The sequence below is a fragment of the Desmodus rotundus genome, chromosome 2 (assembly GCF_022682495.2).
Source record: "Desmodus rotundus isolate HL8 chromosome 2, HLdesRot8A.1, whole genome shotgun sequence".
In the NCBI taxonomy this organism is placed as follows: domain Eukaryota; kingdom Metazoa; phylum Chordata; class Mammalia; order Chiroptera; family Phyllostomidae; genus Desmodus; species Desmodus rotundus.
The window spans coordinates 159809852-159837708 of record NC_071388.1 but is presented as its reverse complement, the minus strand read 5'-3'; the positions used below and the strand labels follow the sequence as shown (position 1 = coordinate 159837708).

The window sequence follows — 27857 nt, the reverse complement described above, 5'->3', positions numbered from 1 at the left end:
AGCATGGCTTCAGACGAACCACTGCCTGCTTCCATCAGTAACCCTTCCATGTTGTTGTCTAAATTTAGATTCCAGTTCATATAATGAAATCATCATTATTATTTACACGCAGAGACAATGACACCGCACCACTTCCATCCTTAGATGCACGCTTGGTGCTGTTTCTTAGGAGAGGTTTGTCCTACACCTTCCACTCTCTCCCCTGCTTTCCCTAAACAACTACGGCAATTATTTGTTTTTTGGCTTCCAAAGAGAAATATGACTTTAGTGTACAATTAGGTAAATTCATCATCTGCCCCGGAATTTCATGTTTTTGTATTGCTACTAAGGAAAAGCAACATGTTTTCTATAGGCTCTTAAACTAATGATTTGTTGTACTGCTACGTATGCATCATGGGAGAAAGAAAACACTAGCACTTGCACCGTTTGTCTCTACAATAACCTTTCTTCAGACCAATTAATGTCAAGGACATGTGATGACTATGTCAGAGCAATCGGCCTCCTCCCCTTTATTCTTCAAAGTGACCCACCAAAGATGCCAGAATAAGATTAGAAAAATATTTATTGCTCTGTTGAATGTGGATAAAGAGCTCTCTGCTGGCAAGGTTACCATGGTTATTTTTTACCTTTTGACAGTTTTTAGAAGCTAGGCAGAGAGAGTAGCTACTCACGTTCTCCTTGTCAGGAATCCCTAGAACAGAGCAAAAAGAGAGAGAGAGAATGAATTATAAGATCGCCCTGTAAAATGGAGCTGAAATCCTTTGCTGAATCAAACCAAATAAAATTTGGTGTTAAAAAAAAAACAAACCTACATGATGCTGCTTTGAAAAACAGCAGCACCTTTCAAAGTCTAACATACATAGATCGATGAACCAGGAGCAGGGCGGTGTGCTAGACAACGAAATCTCCTGCTGATTTTGCTTTCCTACCACACGCTTCACTTTCCCAGAGGTAAAAATTTACCCCTGACGTGTTTACGCCATGTGAGCAACTAATTCCTCTGTCTTTGGCGCCAGAGCGCTTGAAATTTTAGACAGACACATCAAGTGTAAGTGGCACATTTGTGTTTTTATACTTCAAACCACCTCACACTGCTCCAGGGATTTGAACCTAGGGGCAGGTTGCACATTAAACCCACCAGGACACACCTTCCATTTGGGGCAAAGCAAACTCCTGCTGCCTCCAAGTCAGGTCTGAGCTGGGCAGTGGCTGTGTCCAGGGATATCTCAGTTGTCTGAGCAAAAAAGGTTAAATGTTCATCCATTCACTCATTGTTCATCCTTTCGCAAACATTTCATGAGCATCTACTACAGGCAGGGCCCGGTCCTTTGCACTTCCTCTGGGGCTGCTGTCTGACAGACGTGGCGGGTAAGGGTGGTCATATGGGACTATACTGATTTACAATATTGGCATTAAAAGAACTGAGCACCTATCCTAATGGGCAGCGGTACAGCACACAGGAGAGATAAGAATGAAAGAAACTATTTGGAAACATTCCCTAATCAAACTTTGGCTCCCAGACTGGGAGAGCACCAGGATACAAACAGAGAGTACTAAGGGGCAGTTCGCCACCGCTTCCCAGCTCCGTCAGAAGCAGTGAGGGCAGCCTAATGTCCGCACTCTGAAACTCATCTTGACTCCACCCACCCCCCCACCCATTCACCCAACCACCATTGGAAAGGACTGAAGTCGATTGAAAGAGGAGATACAGGGGTATAATGGAAGTTTACTTTCTAGGAGTTTTGATAAGACAACTACAGAGTTGCACAAATCACCAAAACCGAGTGGCTGTACATTAGGGTCCCTGTAGAGAAATAATACTGAACAGGAGATCTGGGGTCATGCAGGAACTTGAAAGTTGGGCTAAGGCATTAGCCATCTTGGAGTTCACCTTCCATGGCAAGGGATGGACAATTATTAAATGGTTTTGAGTAACAGAGAGATTATAACCAGGAAAAGGATGGAAAGGGACTGTTCATAATTAAAAGACATTTAAGACATAAAAACAAGATTCAATGTCATGGTCCTTGACTGAGGTCCAGTTTGAGCAATGAGCTATAAAGATATTCAGCTGGGGAAATCTAAATACGGACTAGATAGTGGGTGTTATTAAGGAAAATCATGCCAGCTATTAGGCATGATAATAGTGTATGGTTATATATGGAAAAGTTTTTATTTTAAAAAATACCTGTTAAAGTACTTAGTTTGAAATACATATGTACAATTAAAAGACATATATGTGGCAAAATATTAATTTTAAAATATACATTAAGTTAATAAGCAAATCCTATTTAAATATTAAAACATTAATTAAGTTGAAATGATGAAAACATAGGTGTTAACTGTATCATTCTGCATGTTTGAAATTTTTCACAACAGAAAGTAAATAAAAAGAACTTCTGTATAAGCCAGAGTGGGGCCGACCGAGAGTGAAACACGGAGGACTCAGAGCCAGCTAAGCCATTTCTGCCCTCAGGTCAAGAGTGGTGAGGCCTCCCGCCAGGTGGCTGCGGAGGGAGCAGAGATGACAGAACGTGAACACAATGAGCGAAGGAGCAAGGGATGGACAAGTGACGCACCTCAGTGGTGGAGGTAAGAGAAAGGAGGGCTCCAAACTGAGTGGGGTTTACAGCCTGGTACGTGCAGAAGAACGGTGGAGTTATCAATGAAAATGCACCTTCGGAGGAAGGATCGGTTTTGTGGGAACCAGGATATGTTCCGTTACTGACATTTTGAGTTTAGGAAGCCAGCAGAACGTCTGGATGGAAAGAGAACCAGCAGTCATTCGGAAAGCTAGGCTGCCCTTTGGAGGAATCAGAGGTATTGGCTGGGGAAGTATTTATATCAATTGCAAAAAAGGATGCAATGGTCAGGGGGAAGTATAGAGAAAAACAGCGAAGGCTAGACTCTTGGGTTATACCTAAACTTTTAAATGAAAAGAAGAAGTATCTATAAAAGAGACAAACACTCAAATAACCAGAGAGATACAAGAAAACCAGGATAATGCAGTGGAGACTGACGCCACAGGAGAACGGAGTGTTGGCATGAAAAGTCTTACTCAACGTTGGAGAGATTGGGAAGCTGCAGAGCGGTTTGAATCATGAAGTATGGGGCAGAAGACAGACTTGGAGGGGTTAAATAGTGGCTGGTGGGGAGGAATAATAGCTGACATCATGTGGATGCTAATTATATGCTTGGAACTCTTCCAAATGCACCTGATGTGTTTTGCTTCATTTAATACTCACAATAGCCCTGTGAAGAAACTGAGGCACAGAGAGGCTAAGTGCCTTGCCCAAGGTCACACAGCGAGGAGACAGCACAGCTGGGATTGCAACTCGGGTACTTGTCATGAGCCAGTCATCCCTAGATCAGCCAGGAGAGAAAAATCAAAACAGGGAAGCAAAGGAAAGGAAAGAAAGGCCTGCCCTTCTCTCCCAGGACAGAGGAGCAACAGAAGGAGAGGGCAGAGGCTGCATAGAAACTGTGAACCGGTGGTGAAGGAAAAATGAGGAAGCTCACTTAGGTCTTGAGCAAGCAGGGAGGAGAATCGCCTGTAGAGAGTGACAAGTCTAGGATTAAGAGTGAGGATTCAAGGTGTGAGGAAGAGGATTTGAAGGGTGACTCTTGGACTCTGAAGATGCTTGGAGTGGAAGGGCTGGCCTCCGGCACTGGGTCTACTTGAAGTACTACAGCCTCAAAAACCCCAGTACTTGGTACCTTGTCACATGTAACCATGCAAGAGCCAAATAAAGGGGCTTAGAGGCGCAATGAGCATCTCCTAGCGACGATAAGGAGGGCTGAACAGATGCCTCTGATGGGCACAAACAGATGAACACAGTCGGGACACAGGAATTCTCAGAGTCTGGTGGGCGCCCACTAGACAAGCGTATCACAGAGAAAAACTTCCTTTCTTTTATGATCAGACAGAGACTGGACTCTTAAAAAAGGCCTGCAGTTTGGAGGGGCTGTGATTTAAGAAGAATAATGATTCACACTGCTTCTCTTCGATCAATAACATCAAAAGGAGCAGGAGGGTGGGGCTCTCAGGTATGCACAAGTGACCGGGACAAACAGTTCGTGAATCCCATTTTAAAAGAGCACAGCAACAATACTGGACTTTGCAATAAAATGAAGAGATTCTGAGAAGGTATTCTAAGTATGCTAAAGTGCCAGCAGTAGAGCATCGGCTAAAGCCATAAAATAATACTATAAGAACATTTTGTAAAATAACCCACGTGGGCTGGCAGGTCTGTTTATCCACAAAAGAGTCTGGAAACTTAATCTGTCGAGCTGGTGTAGGACATATTTTTGTCACATGAAAACACACACGGCACGACATATTTTTAGATACAAATGTTCACATTTTTCACTTACTGTCATTGTTAGAGCCCGTTTCCATAACACCATAAGGAGGAGCCAGAAGTCCTGCCATGTACTGTCGGTATTTCTGAAAGACAAGATTGTAAACTCAATACATAGATATTTATTCACGTGGAGCACTCATTTATTTACGCATTCAAAAGCAGAAACCTTGGTCATCAGGAAGCATCTGAGTCTTGCATTTATAGAGCCTTGAAACGCTGTCTGGGATCCGTGGCCTACAATGAAGATACTGTGTTCTAAAGAGGTCTTCCCGGGCAAGGCTGAATGTGCCCCTGCCCGGGGAGGGGCCTCCGTCTCAGCCCGTTCATTTAGGTAGTTGTGACTGATTAACCGAATTGTGTGGGCTTTCGCCCTCCCTCCATCTCCTGCCCTGCTCCCCACTCCTGCAAACACATGCTCAGGTTTTGGTAGAGGGCAAAGACATTTGGTTTTTACAGCTGCAGATACAAATAAATAGGTGAATGACACTGAATCAGATTTCTTTCAAAGAAAAAACGTCTGTTTTGAAAGAAGCTGATTTGCTTCCATTTACCTACTTCCTTTTATGTCGTACACCTGCCCGTTTGTGACCTCCAAGGCACTGTTGGTACATTGTAAAATAGAAGAGTTTGGCTTCATTTAGTAGTGTCTGGATTCCCCTGAATTATGTCCCCCTGATTTTGGGTCCAGTCATATTTTAAAACCTGGGGCTCAGCGACATGTACTAGCCCTCGAAGTCTGTGCTGTTTTGAAGGTACAAGGCTTGGTGAGCATAAAGCAATCTAGAGCATCCTATGAGAGAGGAGTGGCATTTAGGAAGAATGAAAAATGCCTATTAGGCATCCTCTCTTGTCAGGTAATAATACAGCCTCCTCCCCTCCCAGAATGAAAGCTGGGCAATTTCATGTACTGCACGGTGTCATGTATATTTATGGTCTGTAATTACGGTGGCACACAGACATTAGGCAACATCAAAAGAGTCAGCACTGTATAATGTGCGTGTGGGTTACACAGACGTCAGCAGAAAAGGCTTCATCTGTAGCAATGGGCAGCTGGCAACGCGCAATATTCGAGCAACCACCTGGCCCATTTGGTATATTTGAATGGTGTTTGTAATGTAACATTGAACTTCTCAGAAAAGCCTTCTTCCATTCCAGTCAAGATGTGACTAGCTTTTATTTTTTAAATCCATTTGTGCTCTCATTCTGAGGCGACTATCCCAGCACCTGCATGCAAACATTCAAAGTCATGAGTTTCTCTGCCTCTGAGCTAACTAATCAGTCAAACAAACCCACAGGACCAATCTACCACCCTGAATTCTGGACCTTTCCTTTGATAACTTCCCCATTCTGATTCTCTTCTTTCTTATGACACCATCTACTCTTCCTCCTCACCAGAGAGCACTGATTAAACACACTGCTCGGCATGGTATCGTGCTGAACTCAGAACAAAACAGGCTCAAAGAGAGGAGTCGGGGATGGGGGTATGTTCTAAGAAGCTTCTGTGACCCCTACAGCCTTTTGAGCTATTACTCTCACTGTTAGCAACTTCCTACCAGGCTCCTAAGAGAAATCGTCCGTGTTAAATTAAAGGAGGAATTTTGCTTTGCTTAGAAATGTTTTGGATGCAGAGGATGTTCTTTATCTCTGGAACCCCCATGTCAGTTCCCAGAAACTCCGTGGAAGCACCGTCCTGACCCCTGAGTGGATGGGACTTCACCTGCCTTCAGCTCCATAGCACTTGGTCTGTTGCTCGCTCAATAGCCCATCATCAGGGATGGAGTTCCTGGGAACCGAACCTAGAGCAGTCCTCTGGGAGCCAGAGCACAGGCTGGAGCTCAGGACACAGTGAGGACCTACTATGTGCAGACAGTGTCCTAGGCACAGGGCTCACTGCAGAGAACAAGCTGACGAGGCCCCTTGCACTTGTGAAGTGTGTGTTTCCCATATCACAGAGCACTATGGCTTGCAGGTAACACAAAGTTAACACTCATCTGTTGAACTTCAGAATTTTTATGGCAAATTTCAAATATATGTAAAAACAGACAGAATACCACATAACTAACATCCAGGATCAATAATTATTAACTCGTGACCAGTGTCATTTCATATATACTCCTATCACTTGCCCCTTCCAGAGTTATTTTGAAGCAAATCCCAGATACATTATTTAATCCATTAATATTTCAATATGAATCTCGAAAAGAACTGTTTTTTTCTGAAACAAAACCGCAATACCACTATCACAACTAAGAAATGTAACATCTCTATAATACCTAGTCAATATTCAAATTTCTGTTTCGTAAATGTCACATTGAATTGAATTTAAAAAGTACTATATTTAATAAGACAACATTGGTTTCCATATAACAACTTTTCGTATAATAGAGATTGCAAAACCAGAATTGAAATATTTATGCCTATAAATAAAAAAACTCCACCTTCTAAAAGTGACAGGGCATTTTCAATAAACACTCACTAAAGCAGGAAAACTGATTTCTTAGGTGGTGCCCTGCAGTGCACCCTATGATAATTAGGGTAAACACAGCTAACTGCAATGAAACCTGTATCAGGAAATTGGCATTTCTAAATTATTTGCATATTTTGATCTTTAGGCAGCAGCTCATCTTCCAAGTACCAGTTAAAAAGCAGTCTATAAAATTATAGATCAAATGAAAAGAGGGTGACCCTCACTCATGACAAGAAAGCACATTAAAATGATACTGCAATATCACATTTTACCCATCAGATTTGGAGAAGTTTCAAAAAGTTTACTGACACATTATTAGTGAGAGTGGGGAAGACAGGTTCTCTCACGTGTGGCTCATTGGAGTATAAAATGATACAGCCTCAGTGGAAGGCGATTTGGAAGTATCAATCACACTTTAAAATGTATATTTCCTTTGAGCAAGGAACCTCCTTTAAAAGACAGTAGAGGCCCCCAAAATACCTGAATATGTATGCAAACATACCTATCTGTTTGTAATGGCAAACAAAACAACAAAACAAACATGAAATAACCCAAATGTCCACAAAGTATTAGTAGGTGTCATCTAGGCTACTTCCAGAGAGGATGAAGATGGGGTATTTCCTGATAGATGATGGTGGAATATTATACAGCCATGAAAAAGAATGAAGCCCCACTACCTGTGCCAATATGGAATGATCTCCATGGTATATTGTTAAATTTTTGAAAAGCAAACTGTAGCACTGTGTATAGAGTATGCTACCATTTTGTGGAGATAAAAGATGTGTGTGTGTGAATGTCCATAAAGATTTGTAAATGCATGACTCTTCCTGGATGGATGTACAAGAAAGTAGTAAAAAGGACTGACTTCCTCTGGAACAGAGATCTGGGTGGCTGAGAGTCAAGTGGGAGAGAGACTCGGTGTTCACTGTTCATCCTTGGCTGAGCCAACACTGAGGCCAGGTGATCACCCACTGTGCCTGTCTGCCCAGAGGCTGGACAGGTGGGGTCAGCCTGCGGTGGCATTAAGTGTCAGTCATCTGAATGTGCGTGGAGCCTGGCAGGCAGCAAGGGAGAGTGGCAGCAGGGGGATGAGAAGACAGCTATTCTCTCTCAGTTTAATATGTGGTGGTGGGAGTAATTCCCTTCGACTATGTAATCCTCCAGAGGAGGGGAAATTGAGGAGTTAGATACTGGGCTTCCTTGTAATAATGATGAATAAAAAAAATGACAGATAATTATATTAGTAAATCTAGATTGTGGAGCAGTTCATATCTTCATAGAAGTTTAAAAGCCACTTTAAGTTTTCTGAGAGCCGGAAAAACTAAAGGGAATTAACCAAGGCCATGGTTAGTAAGGTCCCCACATGAAAGTCAGCGTAAGGCCAGCTTAAACCTGAGGTCAGCAGTTTTTCAGAGGTGACTCAGCACATTTTTATGGTGGTTACTCAATGTCCCCCCCACACACCTCCCCTATCTCAGCTGCTGGGGTGTGTAGTGGCCTGGCTGAGTCCCTTGGTAATGTCCTCTTTGGGGTCCTGATTGACATTCCCTTGCAAAACCTTTCCCTGGATTCCAACACACTTTAACACTTCAATAGCTTCAATGGCCTAACTCAATGATTCTTGAATTGCCACATGCACTGGGAAAGAGCTATGCCTTTAACAGCCAGGGGCTCTGGTCTATACCATGGAGGGCCCCTGGCGGGAGGACTCCTCAGCATTCCCAGTCCCTAGCCCTCCCAGACTTCTTAGGGTAGTTAAGAAATCAGCTATTCACAGGACAAGAAAATCACAAGGGGCTTCGAGGGTCTTGGGAGAGTTTGGTAGGCTTCATTCTTAGGATCTTCTCCTGGCTTTGTCACTAATCAGCTGAATCACCTCAAACATGTCATCCGAGTTCTCTGACTTCAGTCTCTTCATCCGTAAAATAAGTGCTCTGAATTGATCTGGGCTTTCTAAACCTTGTTCTTTGGCAGAAACCCGAATTCCCTCAGCAAGGGCACCATGCAGAGCCTTCAGTCCCTATGGCAGCTACAGTGTTTTCACTTTTGTTGTTTTATAAGTTACAGTTCCAAGAGCAATTTCATTTGAAAGATGACTTTTGCTTTTGGAAAAAGAAAAAGTTGACCACCCTGGCTGGTGTGGCTCAGTGGGTTGGGTGTCATCCTGCAAACCAAAAGGGTGCCAGTTCAATTCCCGGTCAGGGCACACGCCTGGGTTGTGGGTTCAGTCCCCAGTCAGGGTGCCTATGATAGGCAACCAATTGATATTACTCTCTCACATGGACGTTTCTCTCCATTTCTTTCTCCCTTCCTTCCACTCTCTCTAAAAAAAACAAACAAAACTAAAAAGTAAATAAAAGTTTACAAACCGCACAATTAAATAATCTCTAAACTTCCAGCCAAACAGAGGTCACTCAAAGATCTTATGAAAATCAACAGAGATCAATTTAGGTTTTGTGTAGAAGGTACTAGGGACTCTATTCTCTGTTAGGAAGACTTCTGAGGTTGTGGATTTACCAGGTCTTCACCAGGTCTTGCTCCACACCTGAAATGTCTATTAAAAAAACACACACACAAACAAAACAAAACAAAACAAAAACATGGGCACTAAGATTTGAACTGAGAGGCACCACAGTGCAATGCCGACCCCCCAGCTGGTGTGCAGACCCCCGGTGCGCCAGCCAGCAGCGCAGGTGGGGCTGTGAGAGGGGTTAACAGGAGCTCTTCCTGGAGTTTAAGTTTTATTTTATGTAAAGTAGTTTAGAAGATTATTTTTATACTTTTACATTATGAAGTAGAAAGCCAAATTTGCATACATTTTAAAGATGAAAGCATGAGACTTCAAAGGAATTTTGAACTTGCTGCAGGCTATGTCTAGCTACAAAGGGTCTAGATCCGAGCATAATGTATCGATTTCATCTGCATTCAGGGAACGTCAATGGGAAAAACAAGAACCTCTGATGTTCTGGAAAGTGTGCTGCCATTGGGCTTGCACGAGAACAAGGTCTTAACTCTAAATCCACCACAGGCTACCTGTGTGGTAAATTTCTACCTCAGTTTCCTGACTACGGGACCTGGGATAACAACACCCATTTTCAGGGACCTTTGGGAGGATGAGCCGTAAAATCTATAAAAGTGCTTAGCGCATAGTAGGCACTTGATAAATGGTTGCTGATAATAGTAATAGAATTAAAAGCCAAGGATTAATCAAGCTAATCACAGTACGTGTGATGGTATCTCCCAAGCAGAGAGTCTCAGTCTCAGAGAGAAACATTCTCTACCTGACAGCTTCACATCACCGGGGCTGCTGATACACACAATATAAAGACCCAAAAGACATCTACTGATCTGCCTGTTGAATGGGGCTGTGGAGAAATAAGAATTTAAACAGTCGGCTTCCTTAAGTAGCTTACAGTATACTGCCCATTTTTATCGTCACAGTCCAAGGAGAAAAGAAGAGCACAGGAGAGCAAGGCCAGAAATAAGTTAACAAAAATTAGCAAAGCCGTTCAGCCCTCAGCCTATATTTTATGAACAGAATCCTTGTTTTAAAAAGTAACTGTAAAAACAGTTGGCCTATTTGTAAAGCAAAGTCAACACCTGTGACACAGGTAGAGGGAAGAGGGAAGGCGGCATGACGGGGGCAGAGCCTAGAGCAGAGGGGCAGGAAGACGTCCCCAGGCTCAGGAGGCCAGATGCCTGTCCCTGGATCCAGGTGGAGATGTGCTACCAGCTGGACTAATGTTTTCTGAGAAGGGACAAAAGGTGACAGACTCAGAAATGTTAAATGGTCTATCATATCTCAGCCAATTCACTCGCCCCACCAAGGCCTCTGCAGAAGGCTGGAGGGAAGGCTGGCAGAGCAACCACCAGGCCAAGGGTGCTGAGGAGGAATCCAGCCCTGGGCCACAGCCTGGAGCCCCAGCCCAGGGCTGCTCCCACCTAGAGCAGGGGGTACCACTCTCTAATGTGCACAGGGGCTCCATGTGGCCCAGGAGCCAGAATACAAAAGTCAGGGGTGTCTGCTGGGGGTAGAGGCATACTAGAGATATGACACATTCTGAAAGGCCAGTCAGTTTGCAAAGCAGGACTCACAGAGAACAAAGGAAGGCTGGCAGCTTGAATCTTGGCGGGACCCTCTATGACAAGAGAAGGAGTCCCAGTGGGGTTGGATGCCCCACCCTAGAAGTCAAGGATTTCCTGACACACTGGGACCTTTTCTGGATGTTCTCCGGCATGCTGCCCGTTGCCCAGGTCTGTCCAGGCTGCACAGGAGCCTCCACTAGGCAGGACAGCATGACACACGACTGTCATCAAATTCCTGCCTGGCCAGCAGCAGCCAGGTGGAGGCCTGAGCTTTGGGCACTCCCCTCCCCAGCAATTGTCCCTGTGACACCCTCTCTACCTAGGAAATCACCGGGTTGCAGGGAGAACATACATAGTACCCCTGCACTGGGATATCAGCACTGAAAAACAGAAACGGGAAGGCATGCGGATGGCTGGCAGGCATTGGTGTGAACACCAGCAGGGGCACACGCTCGGAACGGGGAAACGCTAGTGAGAGCGCGTCCTGGCACCGTCCAGGACTGGGGAAGAGTAGAGAGGACTGTTCTGGGAACGTGAGGCTATGTCTTGTCATAATGTCCCGTTTGTTACCTCTTTACCAGGTCCTCCCAATGTGTTACAGCTGAGTTCATAAAACATAACAGCAAACAGTTCGTCTGTACTTTCTCTGAAAGCATCTTGATTATGTGGTAGAAGAGCTCAGCAGAGGGGTATAAAGTGTAGGTCCCTTTTTTCTATTTCTTGGAAGAGTTCTGTTATAACTTCTGTATGAAGATGTATAAAGTATGGTGTAAAATGGACGTGGCACATTGTTGAAAAAATCTCAGAGAGCTAGATACTTCTTTCATATGTGAAAAGCAGGAAAGAAGGGAAAGTAAGACAACTGTAAATGAGACCCTCCAGCAGAAGTTTCCTGTTTTCCCTTTAAAGCCACGTGGACTGGGACTCCCCACAGCGGGTCGCTGGCTGCACCGGGTTTACCCTTTAAGCCAAGTTATTCTGATTCATTGTTTCTTGGTTTCCACAGCGTGGCATAATGGGGCACAAAGAACTTCCACAGCCACTTCTTCAATGATGTTTAATTACATCCTTCGGCCCTATTGTAAATATTTCTAAATGGAGGCAAAATTCTGCCTGCCAACTCCTGGCCGTTTTTAATTCATGAACAACCTGCGAGAGCTGTAGTCTGGAGTGTGATAATCACAACTGCAGCTCATGGACCGCGTCTTCCAAACCCAAATCCTCTAAGAATCCTAGGCCAAAGCCTGAGTGGAATGTACGAGTAAGCAAATAGAGTCTTTATGAAAAAGCCACCTGTTTGAAATTCTCTCCCCTACCGGCCCGTGAAGGTGCAGAGATCCCCACCAACAGGTGTAGGAAAGGACCCTAAACTACCCTCAAGTGAGAGCAGAATTATTTACTATGAGTGGTAGTAGTTTTTAGCCAGTCCTCGCTCAGTCAGTTATAATAGAGCTTGGTTGGATTAACCCTGAAGGGACAGGAGAGTAAACAGGCATTCACTTGGTCAAGGTGCTAAGGGAGGCCCGGCGGGGTCCTCGCAGTGGCCCCACAGGCATTCCCACGGGACCACACACTCCTCTCAGCGCAGTGGCGCTGGGGGCTGGAGAGGAAAGCAGTACAGGGTGCACCAAGAATGTAGCTGGGTGCAGAGAGTGGGGCAAACTCAGATTTGGGGGTCAGGGTGATGACAGGAATCTGAGGCTAAGGAGGCTTGGGGGTGAGGGATGGGACAGGGAGCACCAGCCTTCCAGGCCGAGAGGGAACACCTGTGGTGTTCAGAGACAAAGAAGGCCAGGCTGGCAGGGGAGTCGGGACCAGGGGTGGGGGGTGGGGGTGGAGAGGGGGCAGGTGGGGAGGCCCGAGCAGGGCAGGGGCCTCACAGGTAAGGCTTGCAGGTCACGGTGAGGATTTGGAACATTATCAAAGCACAATGAGAAGCACTTTCAGCGAAGAAGTGACAAGAACAGATAAGTGTTTTTAAAAGATCATTCTGGCTGCTGTGTGGAGAATAGTTGTGATGGAAAAATAAGGAAGGCATAAGCCCTTAAGCAGAGGGCAGGCCTGGACGGGGCCCATCCAAGGGGCCTGAACTGGGGAAGAGGAAGAGAAAGGGGCTAGCGTAGGGGGAGGCAAACAGCCTTTTTCCTTTTTGGGGGCTAAACCATCTCCAATTACTTGCAGTTAGTTAATGATGTTAGAGACTCAGATTCACTGAAAGGTTCGGAGATTTCAAAGGGCTCACCGGAAGGATTACAATTTAAGTCAGCGCACACGCTCATATTCAGCTAATTAAATTAGCCACGAGCTCCTCTTAGGGAAACTCACGTGGAGAGTCAGACACACACACAGTAGGTCAGTGCTACTCAAGGGAGAGTCACAAAGTCATCTGCCGTGGAGCTGGCACTGTGGAGCACACCCCCACCGCCCTCTCTTCACCGAGCCCGAGCCCAAACCTACCGCTACGGTCCACCTCCTGTACACATGCACTGTGAACAGTAAAAATATAGCCACGGCCTCCTTGTTTACAGAAAAAACAGCTCACTGGCATTTTGTGTAACCATGTGAGTCTTCAAAGAATGATGGATATTAAGTATAGTTATTTTGGATTAAATGATCAAGCCCAGCTCTTATAAAACTAACAGGAATACCAGTAATGCATATCATGGAACCATGCAAATTCTAAGAAAGTCCGTCAGTACTGACAATACAGAATTAGGATGTATCTGTCATTTAAAAACCTGAAATAAGGAATCACTTCACAGGAAATAATCACCCGTGACTGTCCCCCCATTAGAGCGAACTACTGGCATTTTGTTTTTGCTTTCGCGCTCCAGTGTGCTGCCCACAGAGTAGCAGGCAGAACAGGAGGGGCGGTGAGGAGAGATTCAGGAGTTACTATGGTCTGAAGGTGCCCGCACCATTTACATAATGAAGTCCTGTCGCCCAGGGTGAGGGAATTAGGAGGTGGGGCCTTTGGCAGGCGGTTAGGTCCTGAGGCTGGAGCCTCATGAGTGGGATCAGCGCTCTTCTCAGAGACACCCCCACCCCCGCACCAGCTCCCTCATCTAACAGGTGAGGACACAAGGAGAAGTCTGTGACCTGGAAAAGGGTCCTCACCCGACTGTGCTGGCACCCCAGTCTCAGATGTTTCGCTCCCAGAACTGTAAGAAATAAATGTCTTGTTGATAAGTCTGTGGTATTCCGTTATGGCAGCCTGAAAAGACTAATACGGGGGAGTAGGAAGATTTTCCTGGCCCAAATAGATATCTGAGCTTCCCACAGTGGAGATATTCTTTTAGTTTCTGGCTTGGTCTCTCAAACCCTGAAACCACTATGCACTTGTCTGGTTATTTTCTGACCCAGCTTCCCTGGAAGCATCCACCTATAACTCACCTGTCCTGCCCTCTCAACTCCAATCACCCTGTGACCCCCAGCGGGCGTCAGTGCCCCAGCTTTGCCGTATTCGTGCCCCTTGGCCACTAGAATAGAGACCACCCAAGGGCCGTGGCTTTTGCCTGTTTTGTGCAGACAGAACTCAGCAGCCTGGAGTAGGCTACTTCTTAGTTCCAACCATTCTTGACTTTTGGAGAATTTCTACTTTGATGCATTACAAACTCCTGCAGCTTCTCTCCCCACACACATTGCACCTAATTTCTTCACCTCCCTTCATTATCATTTCTACTATTTCTGCTCTAAGATATACACCTACTACACATTTCTGGGGAACCACGGCCGGTCATATAGCGCTGTGTGGTTTTGGAAGCTTCTGTTTATTGTGGGACACTGTACCCCTTGAATCCTTTGAGTGGGTCTTGGTTTCTGTCATCTCTCCGCTCTGGATAATATGAACTCTGTTTTACCTACAGTGTGTTCTAGGGGCCTCACCCAGGCCCCATACTTTCTAATTCCCCTCTATGTCATCAAATAACTGATTAGGCCCCACTGTTCCCAGCATGAACACTGGGAGGTGCAATAATGAAAGTGGTGCTTTAGCCATCTTGGAAAACAGTGTGGAGGAGAACATTATAGTGCCATGTGTCAGAGGGGGCAGAGCCAGAGAGATGGCAAGACTCACACAGTTGGGGGACACAAGCTTTATGATGCAGGCAAGTGTGAGCTCCCTCCAGTTCTGCAAATTTCCACTGGTGCTATCAAGACTTCTGAACCTTCTCATGACCTGCCCTGCCTGCTCCTCCAGCCCCAGTTCCCACCCTCTTCCTCTGGTCACTCATCTCTAGCCACACTGACCCCGTTCAGATCCTCAAGCACGCTGAGCTTTTGCCTGTAGGCCTCCCGCGGCCCGGAATGTGCTTCCCATCACTTGGCCTTGCCGATTTCTACTCCTCTGCACGTATACACAGCTTCCTCAGGGTGTCCTTCCCTGAGCCGCCAGTTTATGTGAGTCTCTTGTTATTCTCTCTCTCTGCATCGTGTCTTTGCCAGGAGCATGCCCAGGCAATGTGTGGTTATGTACTGTGTGAGAATGTGGGCCGGTTCTGTGCCTTTCTCCTCTGCTCCATGACAGGCTCCTAGTGGGCAGGGACCACATCTGTATTCTCCCGCTGCAGACCTAACCGCACAGGGCCTGGGACACAGCAGACTTTCGATGAATATTTGTTGAGTGAATGAATAAGTGAATGAAGAACTAAAAGAAGTTCTTAACCACTCTGAGGTTCAAGTTCCTCAATAATAAACCAGAAATATTGCCATGTGCCTGCCATGGGTGATGGAAGGGAGAAGTGAGACAACCCGTGTAAAGCTCCTCTCAGCCCGGCACACAGTGGATGTTGGTTCCCATTCCCTCTGCACCATGGTTTCTTCTACCAACTCTGCCAAGGGTCACATTTCCATTTTTTAAAAACACAAATGCTTAAAAGAAAAACAGGCCTAATGCATGAAGATCTACAAAAATAATTCTAATGATTTGGAGATATGATGAAAGAAGCTATTTGAAATCATATGATGTTCATGGTCAAATATCTCTGTGATGTTTGTTTGCTCTTTATGAATAAGCTTCTTGCTTTCAGAGACGGAACAGAATGGGCGTGAAGATCAGTTGATGCTGATAAAAACAAAACCTAAATTTAACACATCAAAGCCTATGAAGACTAATCAATTTTGTCATTTAAAAGGCAGTACAGAAGGAGAGAGAAGCCAGTCTGCTCCCCTACAATTAGCACCAAAATACACTCATTAGTGAAAATTTAGTTTTAAGAGACCCATGTATGAATCTTGCTGAAAAACTTGTATATATATATGTAGCTGAAAATAGAAAATGATTCATTTTACATATCCAATTTATTCATAATTCCACTTATTAATTATTGATGTTCCTTTCTAAGCTACACTGTTTTTTAATAACTTTGCCTTTTGGTTTTGTTTTAATTACTATTCATTCTCTCCCTCCTCCTCTCCTCCCCATCTCATCCTGTCTCTCTCTCAAAATAATTCTCACTTGTCACTAATCCCCCACCTAGTGACCTACCCAGTCTCACCGCCAAGTTAACCACCAGTGACACTCAGACCTCTCTGTAGCCCCAAGATGCTCCCATGCACACACCGACACCAAGTCTCCGCTGGCTTCAAACAAATGGGGTCATAGGGCACGTGATGTTTCATCTCTCTTTTCTCTAAGATGATATCTTGGATAACTTTTTGTATCAGAACACATTTCACAGTTGCTTTCTTGTTCAACCCGTCTTTTCATTTATTTATTTACTTTTTGCTATATACCCATTTAACCCAATTGGGGTAAATATATTAAATTTGCATCATCAAAATGTCTTTCCTGAGTCTAAGGCAAAAAGATAGAAATCATGTACATGGGTCTTATCAAGTGGTGTGATTTCAGTGTTATTCTTGAAGTGAGACAGCGTTGTAAAAATTTAATCCCAAGGCAAACAAATATGCAAGCACTTTACTCAGGAACACTCTTTGATCTCTCCGGTGGCTTTATCTGATTGGGGTCATTCTGCTGTAACTCCATCCACTGCCAATGGCACATTTGCACACTTGGCAAAGGCTTCCCATGTGATGCATTTGGGAAAAACTCACAGTGTGCTCTCTCCCCAGTACTGTCAGAAGGTAAAAGAAATGTGATTAAATTTCAGTCTCTGAAAGTTCAAAAATAATAGAACAAAAACTATTAAAACATTATGCATGGCATTTGAATATTATCAGTATTAAAAGAAGTCAGATTTACTAATTTTGATAACTGCATTGTGGTTATATAAGAAAATGTCCTCGTTCTAAAGGAATACGTACTGAAATACTGATATTTAGGGGTTAAGGAGCACAATGTGTCAACTTACAAGTGATTCAGAAAAAAATAAAAGAGAATGATAAAGCAAATGGGCAAAATGCAAACAATTGGTAGAATCAGAGTAAAGAGTCTAGAGGAATTGTTTATACTATTTTTGCAATATGTTTGAGTATAATTTAAAATTATTTCAAAGTTAAAAGCTACCAAGAAATGAACTGGAGTCAGAGTTGAAACTTTAAATGATTACTCTTAATGCATTTATTTTGTCAATATTTGCCTTTCCCAACTCGGCTCAATTACAAGCCCTGCCCCTATTTTGTAAGTCCAGCTGCCTCTGCCTCTCCAACAAGTCCTTAGCGGAGTGGGCACTCTGTCCCCACCAGCAGAGAAGGCCCAAATTTGCCCATGGGTGCCATGTGTTCAGTATCTGGCATGTGGAGCAACGGGTGCAGGGGTGAAGAGCTGAAATGTCAGTTTCCCCCTAACCCTTCATGTGCTCAGCCCCCATATCTGGGCTTTGGTCTTTCCCCCTTGTGTGTCCACTCCCTTGTTGGGCCTACAGCCCAGCCTTCAGTGCAGTCCACAGCCTGTCTTGCCCTTGCTGCCCCTCTTCCCTCTTGTCCCTTATACCTCTAGGTCTAGCCTGAAACACCACCCACCCCATACAGGTGTCCCAACACCACAATGCAATCACCTGGTCTGATTTTTGGTTCTGTCGCTGTTGGCAAATCTTTTCTCCAGGCCCCAGCCAACCAGACCATAGAATCCCCTTGGTCTCAATGCCACCCTGGATCAAGTAGGAATTTTCTGGGCTCTTCTAGTACTGTCATTCTAAAAGTTTGCCACTGACCTCAGGGGTCAGCCTTACAGCTTCCACAACTAGGTCTTCTGGGAAGTGCATTCTGGTTTCCTGTACGCTCCACACTGCACTGCCGTGAGGCCAAGGACGCTAACGTCGACCTCCAGCACTAACAGAGCTGCAGAGTCCGACTGTGCTGCGCGGATTAGGCTTTCATCACACACAGCACAGATTCCGGCGGCAATCTAGAAACCCAGCGGCAAATGTCAATTTCCCGGTCAGAAGACAGCTGCTTTGGGCTGTCCGATAAATCATCTCTACAGTGCTGGAAGGAGAGAGAAAACATCCCTACCAGTCAACACAAAAATCCAAACAATAAAACACAGCTGCGCCATGCTTATGGAAATCCCAGTGTAAAACGTAACATGCAGGTATTCTTGATTTCATTGCAAAGTTAAATAAAATTTCTGATATTTTAAAAATAATATTTGCCCAAGTCTATATACATAGTTTTATATACACATGTATGGTTTTTAAATAACATCTACCAAATACAGTGAGCTATTTTTAAATTGGGGGGGTGGGATTAAAGCCCATTCCATCACTGTTAGAACACTCCAGGGAGGAGAAAACTTGGTGGGGGAGGGGTGCCTTATGAAAACTTCCTTAGAAGCCTCACTGGAAAAGGAAATTTTGTCAACCACTTTCCTACATGGTACACAGCTAATCTGGACAAAAAAAAATTCTTCCTTCCATGAAAGTGTCAAGCTGAAAATGACACCTTTAAGGACAGACATGAGACAGCCTAGGTGGCAGGCAGCCAGGTGAAGGACTTGGAATCTGGACCGCAGGAACCAGGAGAAATCTTGTCTGAACTTTCTCCGCCCACCCCTAACCCATCTAAATGACAGCGTTCTAGTTCCTCTGCTAGCAGAAGTGGGCTGGTCCAAAGCATCTGCATCCCGGGGAGCTGAGATGCCTGCCCAGTACCTGTTCTCTCTCACCTATGGGTGACAGGGGCTGGCTGAAGGAGGGATGGAGTCTGAGAGAGAATGCTGACTGGACGAGCCTGCCCAAACGGGTCCTCACAGTGAGGTGGGCCAAGGAAAGATATGGGGTGGGGGAAGGAGAATTTCAGAGAAGAAAGCAAGGACAAAAACTACTCAGATGGAGCAAAGAAGAGGTGGCCTGGGCAATTCTAAGTATGAGGTGGCATCCAGTGTGGGCAGGTAGGGTTCATTCACAGAGTGTAGGATTCAGCAGCCAGGATGGTCGTCTTCCTGACTCTCCTGCGCTTGCTGCAGCTCCTTCTTCCTCGGGTGTAGACTGCATCCCCACCTGGATGTTTACCATGAACTCCACCTCCCTTTCAGGTCTTTGCCTCCTGTTTGAGAATCTTCCATCTTGGTGTTTGACCCCCAACCCCACAACCTCCTGTAAGGAAATCCTCCTGGTACCCACATCCCTCTTCCCCCTTGGATCCTCTTCTGGCCACTGGCTCCTCTGCTGCCCCCGCCACACACCAGACCCCCCACAGTTGTGCTCAAGTTGCTCAGGTTGTCTGGGTTCCAGCTGGCAGACACACACCAAATAACAGGGTTCCTCTCCTCCAGGGCAATCTCCTAGGAACCTCTCACCCCAACCTGGTATGCCGCCAGCCAAGCCCTTCGGCTATAATTTGACAGAAAGTGCTTTGCGCACTATAAAGTACCGTGCACATTCTGTTATGAGTTTTGAAAGTGGTTGCTATGCCATGAAACGAAGACACGGACTAAAAAAGGCAATTCCAAAGATGAGAACCAACCAGATGGGAGAAGATTTTGCAAACAATACCTACAATAAGGGGTTAATATCCAAACTATAAGAAGAGCACATACAACTCAACAAAACCCCTATACAATCCAATTAAAAACTAGGCAGAGGACCTGAACACTTTTCCCAAGAAGACATACAGATGGACAACAGATATGTGAAAAGATGATCAACCTCACTAGCTATGATGGACATGGAAAATCAAAACCACAATGAGATGCCACCTCAAACCTGTTAGAATGGCTACTATCAAAGAGACAAGAAATAATGGGTGTTAGAGAGGATGTGAAAAAAGGTACCTTCATACACTGCTGGTGGGAATGTAAATTGGTGCAGCCACTATGGAAAACAGTATGGAAGTTCCTCAAAAAGTTAAAAATAGAGCTACCATATGACCCAACAATCCCTCTTCTGGGTATCTATCTGAAAAACTTAAAAACATTTATTTGTAAAGACATACATATGTATCCCTACGTTCATTATTCATTATAGCCAAGACACAGAAACAGCCTGGGTGTCTTTAATGGGTGACTGGATAAAGAACATGTGGTGCGCATATACAGTGGAGTACTACTCAGCCATGAAAAGTGATGAAGTACTGCCATTTGCAACAACATGGGTTGATCTTGAGAGTATCATGCTAAGTGAAACAAGGTAGACAGAAAAGGACAAGGACCATATGATTTCACCCATATGTGGGATGTAAAACAGGAAGCAACAATGAACAAACAGAACAAACAAACTCATAGACACAGACAACAGTATGGTGGCTACCAGAGGGGGAGGGGTTAGGGGGATAAGGGGAGGGAAGAGGGGAAAGGGGGTCAAGTACATGGTGACAGAGGGAGACTAGACTTTGGGTGCTGAATATACAATGCAACGTACAGGTGATGTATTATAGAATTGTACACCCAACACCTATGTAATGTGATTAAGCCAATGTTTCCCCAATAGATTTAATTAACAAGTAAATAAAAGTAGCCTAGAGAATGTTCACCTTCCACTCGTTGAATTAATTTATCCAAGTCTGGGCTTTCAGAAAACACTAACTAGGATGTGGTTTGTTTTGGGGGGTAATAAAAATGTTCTAAAATTGACTCTGGTAACAATTGCAGGACATACTAAATGCTATTGAGCTGTACACTTTAAGTAGGTAAATTGTACGGTATGTGCAGTATGTCTTAATAAAGTTGCTTTTAAAAAGAGAAAACACTGAATGGAGTTCAGGATGTGAACCTTACTTACCCAGAGTATCCACCTGGCTGTCAAAAGGAGGGAATCAGAAAAAGATGCAGGAAAGTCATTTCCCGGAAATTCTGGGTGGGCGCTGCAGAAGCACGCGCCCGGATTTTACCTGCACGGAGCTCAAGTCTGAGCACCGCCCCCCACCGCCCCCAGCAGAAACACTGCACATCAGGAGGGCTGCCCGTGCAGGGTGCTGGGTGCTGGGTGTCTACAGCATGCAGAGCAAATGCTGACTTTTTTTAGCATTTGATTTTTCCAAAGAAAAAGAGAAACCAAGCACATAAAACCTAACAGTGAACTGATGAGCAACTTTGCATATATATAGAATTCCCAGGCAATAAAGCATGCTCTCCAGCAAGCTTGTCTTTGTTTGGAGGAAAATTATGCTTTGCTTTCTCACAATGCCCTCTGCCAAGCCCAGTGTGCTCTCCTAATTTAAATTAGTCTTTCAATTGTATGATCCTTCCAAAAGAAACTAATTTTCACTATGCTCATTCAGGAAACTTGACCAAAACTCAAATTTTTGTTGCAGGGAGGTGGCAAACCCACACAGTACAGTTTTCTGCTTTGCTACAATCCTGAGATTAGGCATTTTTGAACATCTATAAATATTATTTTGATTATGTGAATGGCTTTAAATAACTATTTATGAAAACAGTACTATAAGTCTGCAAAGAAACAAGCCTAATATAAAATGTGAGCAGGAGAATTAAACACAAATTGCACAATTATATTCTAATTTATAGATTGTAACTCAGTGTGCCATGATGGTTTATCCTGAAAATTGTTATCTCAAAGAAAAAAAAGATTAAGAACTGCTTCAGATCAATTTTCTCACAAATCCTAAAGTGCTTCATTTACTGGGTAATTTCATTCTGTATGCCAAAAAGGACATTTCGGATCAAAGTCCTCAAAAGCAAGCTTAATAAATCCTGACAGCTTCGATAGGTTGTTTTCCCATTACACATTAAATTCTGTGTGAAATTCAGCAGGCTATATAATCTGGCATAAAAATGGAGGATTAAAAATGTTTAAAACTTTGACTTCTCAGAAAATGTTTTAATAATATCTCTTTCTCACTGCTGGGTTATTTCCCAGAAAAGGCTTCATTTCCACTATTATTTTCCAAAATAAAACTGATAAAAGAAGATACCAGGGCAATGGAAAGAGTGAGAAATCTGATCAAAAGTGGCTTAATTTTTTAAATTGCCATAAATATACAGCTCATTCTATAATTTCATCATCTGAACAAGCCAATCATTCTGAATGGCTTTGAGCAAATTTTTATTGTTTTTGGTTGTTCTTTTCTTTTTGAGGCAGTGTTATTTTTATCCCTCCCCTTCCCAACTGCCTCCTTGCCATATACTAAATTGAGATACTCATCTCTGAATGCCCTCGGTGACCGGAGCATATATGTTTTGGGGAAAAATTATGTCAGCATAAAATTCAGAATTGTCAGTCTCAGAGAACCAAGTTAGATGTAGACCTGTTATATATAAAATTAGACCATTTTAGTAATAACTAAGTTCACGGAAAACCGCGAACAATAACTCAGGAAATATGCCCTTCAGGCCATGTTCATGTGAGTTACACATGAACACATGCAGTTTGCTGTAGGTACAGCATGCACTGTGATCTCCCTCCACAAGCAGGGAATTCGTTGATAGAAAGCACTCGATCTTGGGTGAGGAGGCTGCAAAGGGTAAAGGAGGGTCTCATACCTTGGAAACATCCACTGGCTCCGTTTTCTAGCAGTTGCCAATGCCAACTTCTAAGAAGCCAAACTTTTAATTAAATAGTATAGAAAAGTTGGATGCCACATGCCTTTCAAAAAAAAAAAAACCCACGAGAATGGCTCACAACAGGACAGGAATCAAGGGTAAGTACTAGAAGCAGAACCCAGCTGTTGTCTTGAAAAGATTAAAAACAAAGAACAGAAAACATTAAAGGGAAAGGGTTGCAGGGATGCTGCCACAGGAGCACTTAAAACAGACCCAGAAAGTGACAACAAATCACTCCTCTCCCCACCACCTTCCCTCACATACCAGAGGCAGTCGGATGCCTTCTAAAGAAAATTCAAAAAACAGTTCTTCTGTTTGATATTCTTTGAAGATACTCAGTGTACAAAGCATCCACCAGCCAATGAACATAGAGAAAGCTCAAGATACTTAAGTCCAATTTTGTGATAATTATTATACAATGTTCATTGCCCACTTCAAAGGCCAGAGTAGTATGTGCAGATGCCCATGTAAGTATAAGTGTCTTTTTAAAAGGATGGTCAAACTGGAATAAACAAACAGATGGCAAGACCTCCATACCATTATTCTGGGCTTCTCTGAAAGGCCCCTCAGAGCACAGACAGATTTCAGCACCCACGTCTCACAACATCAGATGAGTTTTCCCTTCTCATTAAATCCTCATTCTTGCAGTCAGTCTGAGAGCTCATGACAGACTAAACTCCCATTCAGATCGAAATGAAAGTATCATGTACTCTGGACAGAGCCACTTATATGTGCTTCCAAAATAAGTCATCGTCATCGTCTTTTTTTTAACAAAATAACTCTTTTACGCGTTCCCACTAAATCCTTAAAATAGGGTAAGTGTAAGAACTAGAATTGGAATTTTTATTAAGCCAATCCCCAACTTTCCACTTTAAGCCTTGCAGGTAAAAGACGTTTACAACTTGGAAGTCATTATCACAGGAAAGCGCAGTGCGAAGAGCCTAGACGCTCCGGCCAGATGTGAACTACTGTGAGGCAACTGGACGTGAGAGCATCCCTGATGACGCTGCCCACGAGCTTAAAAAGGCCTGCGCACAGAGCTGTGTAAGGGAACCCACCCGGTTCTAAAGTCCTCTACAGGCCCCTCACATCGAACAGGCAGTGAGCATGCTCCTTGGAACAGTGGCCCAGCTGCTTGCAGTTCACCCAGAACCGAGCTACTGGGGCCTCCAGGCTTCCTCCTGCTGTGTCATGCCTTGCTGGATCTGCCCCGCTGGCTGTCACCACACATCCTTCACAACCCCTAACCACACACGCACGTCCACCCATCGCCATTACACCCTTATACTCTGCACAGATTTCTAGCATCATCTCTCTCTGCCAGACCACACACTCCACTGGCAGGAGCCAGACTTCGTTTCTCTTTCTAGCACCAGGCAATAGCGCAGTGCCTGACAAGGAGTGGGGCCTCAGCAAGGTGACCGAGTGGATGATTATGTAAGGAGGTGTCATCTGATGTGGGGAACATTTGCAACATAAGAATATTTTTAATTTTCCAACTTTCTCTTTTAGTCATCAGTTGTAAGTTTGAAGACTTGCAAGGAATGCCCCAGATGGGCCAGGCTGTATGGAAGGCTGGCGTATACGCATGCCAGCCTGGCCAGCCCTGCATCCTATTCCTTTTATGGCCTTCTCTTAATTTGTATTCCTCTGAAGGCAGTGCCTGAAAGTGGGACTTGAATGCAGCTCATTTGGGAAGTGATTCCCAGGAAGCAGGAGTGAAAGACAGAAAAACTGCAAACAAAGAAATCAGAAAAGACAATATAGGTTGTGTTACTGAGCTGGTTATCCCACTGGGGGCTCTTGGGAGATAGGATGCATCTCAGAACTCCCTCCAAAGCACAGGAGTCTGGGGCATTCATCTGCAGACTCCCACCCCCCATTATTTGAGGGGTATCTCTGGAGGCACTAATTCCTCCCTAACATCCCAACCATCTTGAGTTTAAGTTGGATGAGATCTTGCAGTTTAGGAGGAAGTCCTGAGGCAGAGCAGCTGAGAGGCTGGGGACAGTTGGGGCGGGGCACTGAAGTGCACCTGAGCTGCCCATCACAGCTGCCGTGAAAGGGCAGGTAAGCCTCAGCACACGCTGAACTATTGCTAAGGACAGGGCCACAAAAGTAAATAGTTAAGGTCTTACATCATATTTTCCTAGATTATGCAGCCAAATATAAAACTTGATTCCAAAATAAAATCAATGAATCGATGAAAAGAAAGTGCTTAATGGGGCCTGGGGAAGGATGTTCTGGCCGGACCTAGGGGATGGAGCTTCCAGGGAACAGGTGACTTTGCCAGTTGATGCTCAGTAATATCCAAGATTTATACATCTCCTTGCATGCCAACCACTTTTCCTCCCATCCCCTGTCATTCACAGGGCAAATGAAGGGCCGAGAATTGCCATACATCCTTTCTCACTCACTGTGACTTCTCTCCACCAAGTAAATTGGTCTTGATGGTCATTTTGTAAAAAATGAGTGAAGAGATCTGATAAGTTCAATCATTTAAAGCTAGCTTCCCTTTTCCTCTCTTGGGCTCTGATTAGAAAGAATTCCCATCTACTTTATAAGCTGGGGAGACCTACTACAAATGATAACAAACGTATACTACTTAGCTTTCTCCAGTATGCTTGATAAAGCTCCTTGTAGTCATTGTCACTAGAATTTTCTATGTCCATTGGAATAGGGACAAACCAACTGCAGGGCCTGTGTTATTTGTCACCTGAACTGCTGTACCACACTGTTTCTTCATTTAGCAAGGACGATGTCAGGCGCCCGGCCCGTTGCTCCTCCACGCACATGCGCCTCCCGTCGATGCCTCCCATCTGCTTCTGCTTCCACCATGCAGAACTACTGTCAATGAATTTGGCCCTTTGTTTCTCGCAATCAGTCTCACTTTTCCAACATGAGCCTTTTAGCTTAATACCGGCCCAGAATTTTGAGATAAACAGATGTCATGGCAGTGAGATTAGGAAAAGGGACGTAAAAACAGAAATCAAAGCTGGCTTCTAAAGAAACTGTCTTTTAGCAAGAAGCAGGATGCTCAGGGAAGTGAAAATGCTCTGTATGACATCGTAATGGTGGAGGCGTGCTGTTATACATTTGTCCACATTCATGCACTGGACAACACCACGAGTGAACCCTAATGTAGACAATGGACTTTAGGCGATAATGATGTGTCAGATGAAGTTCATCAGGTGTAACAAATGTACCACTCTGGTGCAGGTGTCAATAATGGGGGAGGCTGTGCATGTGTGGGGGCTGGGGGCATACAGGAAACCTCTGTGCCTTCCCCTCAGGTCTGCTCTGTACCTAAAACTGCTCTAAAAAATCTATTTTAAAAAATAAATAGGCCCAGAGACATATGAAAAGATGCTCAGCATCACTAGCCATCAGAGAGATGCAAATTAAAACCACAATGAGGTACCATCTCACACCAGTCAGAGTGGCCAACATAAACAAATCCACAAACAAATGTTGGAGAGGATGAGGAGAAAAGGGAACCCTAGTGCACTGTTGGTGGGAATGCAGACTGGTGAGGCCACTGTGGAAAACAATATGGAATTTCCTCAGAAAACTAAAAATGGAACTGCCCTTTGACCCAGCAATTCCGCTGCTGGGATTATACCCTAAGAACCCTGAAACACCAATCCAAAAGAATCTGTGCACCCCAATGTTCATAGCAGCACAATTGACAATAGCCAAGTACTGGAAGCAACCGAAGTGCCCATCAGCAAACGAGTGGATCCAAAAACTATGGTATATTTACACAATGGAATTCTACACAGCAGAGAGAAAGAAGGAGCTTATACCCTTTGCAACAGCGTGGATGAAACTGGAGAGCATTATGCTAAGTGAAATAAGCCAGGCGGTGAGGGACAAATACCATATGATCTCACCTTTAACTGGAACATAATCAATAGAAGAAAAAAGCAAACAAAATATAACCAGAGACATTGAAGTTAAGAACAATCTAACAATAGCAGGGGGGGGGGGGACAGTGGGAAGAGGGGATTACAGGAACTACTATAAAGGACACATGGACAAAACCAAGGGGGAGGGTGGAGATGGGGGAGGGAGGTGGGTTTGGCTGGGGTGGGATGGAGGGACGGGGAGAAAAGACATACAACTGTAATTGAATAACAATAAATATTAAATTAAAAAAATAAATAAGGAAAAAAGTCAAGGAAAAGCAATAGGAGAAAAAGGAGACAAAATATGCACCAAGAGATTGAGAAATTTGATACCTGTGAAATGTCACAGATTTGCAACAAGGAAAATAGATAAAATCAGGGTCGACTTCATGAACGCGTAACCTGTGCATTCACGCCCACTCCTGTTCAGAGTGCCCTGCGCCTGGTTTACTGCTCTGCAGTTGCCATGTGGAAATTCTTAATAATTTTTAAAAAAGGCCTCCAGTTTTCATTTGGTTTTGGATTCCTGCAAATTATGTATCCAGTCCTGAGTAAAAGAAATTGTGAGACAAGAGCTTTCCTTTGCAGACCACAGCATAGCAAGGAAGTATTTGCAAGGGTATTTTCAAAGCACTCCCTCCTTCCTTTTAACTGATTTATGTGAAATGGTCTCTCTTGGTTTAAACACACTAGGAATTTCAGTCTTTCCTGTGCCTTGTCCTGAGAGCAGGAAGTCTTATGGATAAAGTCGTAAATGGATGAAATTCTAAACTCCCTTCTCTGGTTTCCTTATTTGCAGAATTAGAGAAATAAGAATTCAAAAACTAACCAATGATCACACCTCAAAATAGATTCCCTTGCATAAAGCCTAACTTCATTGTGAAGGAAATGCTTCAAGAGTCTCCTGTCGTACATACAGCCTGATTAGAAATCTGCTTTCCTAAAAAAGAACAGAAGACCCAACCAAAGGTCTCCCGATGGTCCCCAAGGACAACTGGGGAAATGGCTGTTGCCATCATCCAATTCCTGACTCTGCGTCTTGGTTCTTATCAGTCATCGAACTTCCTCTCCTTAAATAGAGCTATTCCAAATGTCACCACCAGCTTTCCTGGGACAAAATCAGAGATTTGGCG

At 44.2% G+C, this 27857-nt stretch overlaps 1 protein-coding gene across 7 annotated transcripts in view; it reads right to left on the bottom strand.

Annotated features, from left to right (window-relative positions):
* RAPGEF4 (Rap guanine nucleotide exchange factor 4) overlaps positions 1-27857 on the bottom strand; it is a 278213-nt gene that overhangs the window by 119868 nt on the left and 130488 nt on the right. For all 7 annotated transcript variants that reach the window (XM_024561474.3, XM_024561475.3, XM_045196251.3 and 4 more), the window contains 2 exons: positions 4375-4447; positions 672-691 (listed from right to left, as the gene is read on the bottom strand). In XM_024561474.3, the coding sequence (XP_024417242.2) occupies positions 672-691; positions 4375-4447 (93 nt within the window). The remainder of the gene's footprint in view (positions 1-671; positions 692-4374; positions 4448-27857) is intronic.